We start from the raw sequence: 3,743 nt of genomic DNA, 5'->3' as shown, positions 1-3,743 counted from the left end.
AGAGAGAGAGAGAGAGAGAGAGAGAGAGAGTGAGTACCAGTTCACTAAGGATGCCATAAAAGTTACCACAGGGAAGCTGGGTACTGTGCCACACATCTATACCCCAGCAGGTCAGGAGGCTGAAGCAAGAGGATCAAAAGTTTGAGGCCAGCCGGGGCAACTTAGTGTGACACCCTGTTTCAAAAAATAAAATAAAGGCCAGACATAGTGCATGCCTGTAATTGCAGCACTCAGGAGATTAAGGCAGGAGAATCACCATGAATTCGAGACCAGCCTGGGCTACATAGTAAGTTCAAGCCCAGCCTGAACTGGATAATGAGACCTTATCTCAAAAATAATTAAAAATAAAAAATTTTCAAATAAAAAGTACTGGGAAGTAGTTCAGTGGTAGTGCAATTTCCTAACTTGTGTGAAGCTCCAGGTTTGCTCCCTAGCACTGCAAATCTGTATGTAAATTACATGAAATTACATTGTATACATATGCTCAACCTCCCTTTCCCCTAGAGGAACTATTGACAAATATATTGTATCTTACACTCATCCCACATGAGGCCTGGGGAGGGGATCTGTCCAAGGTCGGGGAGGGGATCTGTCCAAGGTCAGAGAGTTGATGGCAGGTGGGAACCCAGCACTGACAGCACACTTTCTGACCACCTGTCAGCCATGTGGCCTGGGTCCTGGCAGAATGAAGACCCACAGTGATCAAGATGAACTTCTCCTGAGAAGCTCAGAAGGGAAGATGGGGGAGCCCCAAGCCTAGATATCAGGAAAGATGGAACCTGGCAGGTAGATGCTATATTTCATTCTTGCACTGAATAAACTGAGAGAGTAAATTGACACTCAGGCTGCTCCTGCATTCTTGGGATTGTTATTGTGAACCAGCTGATGTGGGTCTGACTCTGGTCAGGTGCTGGTGGAGCTGCACTGAACCTGCAAGACTGAGGCCCACACTGGGGCCCTACAATGATAGCCATAAAGTGAACAGTGTAACCCCTCCCCAAGGAAATTCCTTAGGAAATTCTCAGAGCCAAGGCCAAAAATGAGGGGTGGAGAAGAAAGACGTCTGCATCTCCACAAGCAGGGCCCGCCTTAAGCCCTAAAATGTGACTGCTCACATGATCCTACTGTGACTCTGGAGTGTGGGTAGGACTCACAGCTCCCCCAGCCTGAGCTGCACAGCTCACAGAGCAGTCCAGGGACCCAGTAGCCCCACCCAGAGAGTAACAAGTCATTTGTCCTAGCCCTGTGCTGAGGGTTTCTTTTCCCATGAGAGTATGGAGAAAGAGGAACGCAGCCCCTTGCTTCCCCAGGTAAGCCAGGCTGGGTGGCCACACCAGCTGGGAAATATTCCCCATCCCTGACGCCCCAGAGGAGGCCCTACAATGGGTTCTCACCCCACCCTAGTCCCACCCCATGCGTTATGGTGCGCTGGGACTCTCTACTAGGTGGGTGTGGGTAAAGTGGACAAGCTGTTAAGACTCAGGATTGAACCCAGGGTCTCAAACAAGCCTGCCACACTGAGCCACACCCCATCCTGGTGCCCTGGTCCTGGCCTCTGAGTCTCCTGTGGCTCTAGGGCAGTAACTCTGGCTCAGGATGTAAGAGAGGGTAAAGACTATGGATATCCATGGCCTCTGACAGTCCCTCTCTGGCCAACGGGGCTTGACAGCCTGTCCGTTCACTTGTAGTGACTTGTTTGGGCCAGGGGCTGATAAGTACACCTCCTGGCCTCTGCTCCAAATTTGGAGTAAAGAAGCCTCATTGCAAAGTCAGAGAGCCCTGATGGAGGGACAGCATCTTCAAAGTGGAAAGGAGAGCCTTGCCTATGCTTTGCCCCAACTTCTGAACTCTCCCCCATGTCAAACTTTGTTTTGAGTAGAATTGGGTACCTATGGGGCTGACCCCTCTCCCTGTATCCCTCCTCCTCACACCTGCCTCCTCCAGACGGCCTTTCTGGTCTCCTGAGGCACCCTCCAGTCCCTTCCTGCAACATCTACTGCAGGGCCCAGCTTGGTGTCTGCTCTCATCGGGGCTTGGCTAGCGGAGGGGGCTGAGCAGGTCCTAGAACTTCAAGGTTGGTTTCAGAGGGGAGGCAGCCATACTGCCCCGCCTAGGTGCGGAGCCCCGCTATAACTACACATAGTCACTCCACTGCACGGTGTTTATAGACTGACCCTAGCAGACTCGTTTGGGATGCAGAGAAAGTGTCCTGACTACACATTCCTGCACTGCAGGAAGGCAAGACCAGAGTGGGCCCTTCTGTAGCTCAGGGATAGAAGAGAGGAGAGGAGGGGCTGGGGATTTAGCTCAGCGGCAAAGCGCCTGCCTGGCAAGTGCAAGGTCGTGAGTTTGGTTCCCGGTACCGGAGAAAAACCAAAAAAAAAAAAAAGAGAGGAGAGGAGCATTTATCAACCACTGCCTTCTCAGTTTTACCACAGACCTTGCAGGGTGTGGTTGCCCCCACAGCCACATCTGCAGGCAGCAGACTAACCCTGAGCTAGACCTCCTGACCACTGCTGGGGAGCTCTTTTGCTGATTGTCCTGATTGTTACAGGGTCTGAATGACTAGGATCTCTCTGGTGAAGTCTCTGATTCTCTTTCCCTTTGCAGGATGCTGTAGGCCGGGAGCTGCCCCTCTCCATGGACAGTCCAGCCACATCAAGCCACTTAGATCCAGCACCCCAGGGAAACAAGATGGGGGCCTGGAGCCACTGCTGTTGTGCTCCTGGGGCCAAGCACCAGGCCTGGAGCAGAGATCCGGCTGCCTCTCTCCCCATGGGGAGTAGCTGTATCAAGTGTCTGACCTTCCTCTCCAACTTCCTCTTCTCCCTGCTGGGCCTGCTTGCCCTGGCTGTGGGGCTCTGGGGCCTGGCTGTTAAGGGCTCTCTGGGAAGTGGCTTGGGGGGAACCCTGCCCCCAGATCCCATGCTGGGGCTGGTGCTTGGCGGGCTGGTGGTCAGCCTCGTGAGTCTAGCCGGCTGCCTGGGAGCCCTGTGTGAAAGCAGCAGCCTCCTGCGCTGCTTTTGTGGGGCCATCCTTGGCCTCCTGGTGCTTGAGGCTCTGGCAGGGACCCTGGTGGTAGCCCTCTGGGGTCCCCTACAGGACAGCCTTGAGCACACCTTGCAAGTGGCCATCACTCACTACCAGGATGACCCAGACCTGCACTTCCTCCTTGACCAAGTCCAGCTGGGACTGCAGTGTTGTGGAGCAGAATCCTACCAGGACTGGCAGCAGAACCTGTGAGTCCTGGGGTGGGCAGGGGAACAGGTAGCCAGGCAGCCGCATATTCACTCACATGTACATGCACATGTGTACAGATGTTAACAGGTGCCTGTACATTTGCGTGGACACACATGCACACATACGCACTGTGGTAGGTTTCATGTGTATGCACACTCAGGTGTCCTCATGTGCACAGAGAGCTGTCTTGTACTCAAGCATACTTTCCTAGGAATACATTCACATATAGATAGACATACACACATACAGATGTGCACACCATGAGGTGCTGAAGTACTTGCCTGTCCTTGATCCACAGGCCCAGGGCCTGGATCAGCCTTTTTGGCAACTCTTGGGCCCAGGCTAAGCCCTCCTTCCAGCCAGACCCAAGGGGTCTGGGATGTTAATGGAGAAGCCACACCAGCAGGCTTAGAAAGTCACTTTTTTTTTGCCAGGCATGGTGGCATATGCATATAATCTTGGCAATGGAGAGGCTGAGACAGGAGGATCACCATGAGGTCAAG

General features: G+C 53.2%; 1 protein-coding gene across 2 annotated transcripts in view; it reads left to right on the top strand.

Annotated features, from left to right (window-relative positions):
* The first annotated feature begins 592 nt into the window (after positions 1-592).
* The window catches only part of Tspan10 (tetraspanin 10), a 6,349-nt gene continuing 3,198 nt past the window's right edge, over positions 593-3,743 (top strand). Inside the window, exons 1-2 of one of the 2 annotated variants that reach the window (XM_005407270.2) lie at positions 593-786; positions 2,611-3,239. In XM_005407270.2, coding sequence (XP_005407327.1) covers positions 2,641-3,239 — 599 coding nt within the window. In that variant the 5' untranslated portion in view covers positions 593-786; positions 2,611-2,640. Of the gene's footprint in view, positions 1,311-2,610; positions 3,240-3,743 lie in introns of both variants that reach the window. The other variant, XM_005407269.2, reaches the window with a different exon arrangement.

The sequence above is a fragment of the Chinchilla lanigera genome, unplaced genomic scaffold (assembly GCF_000276665.1).
Source record: "Chinchilla lanigera isolate Chin_1 unplaced genomic scaffold, ChiLan1.0 scaffold00105, whole genome shotgun sequence".
Classification (NCBI taxonomy): Eukaryota; Metazoa; Chordata; class Mammalia; order Rodentia; family Chinchillidae; genus Chinchilla; species Chinchilla lanigera.
Note: the sequence above shows the minus strand (reverse complement) of the source record. Positions and strands in the feature narration are given on the sequence as shown.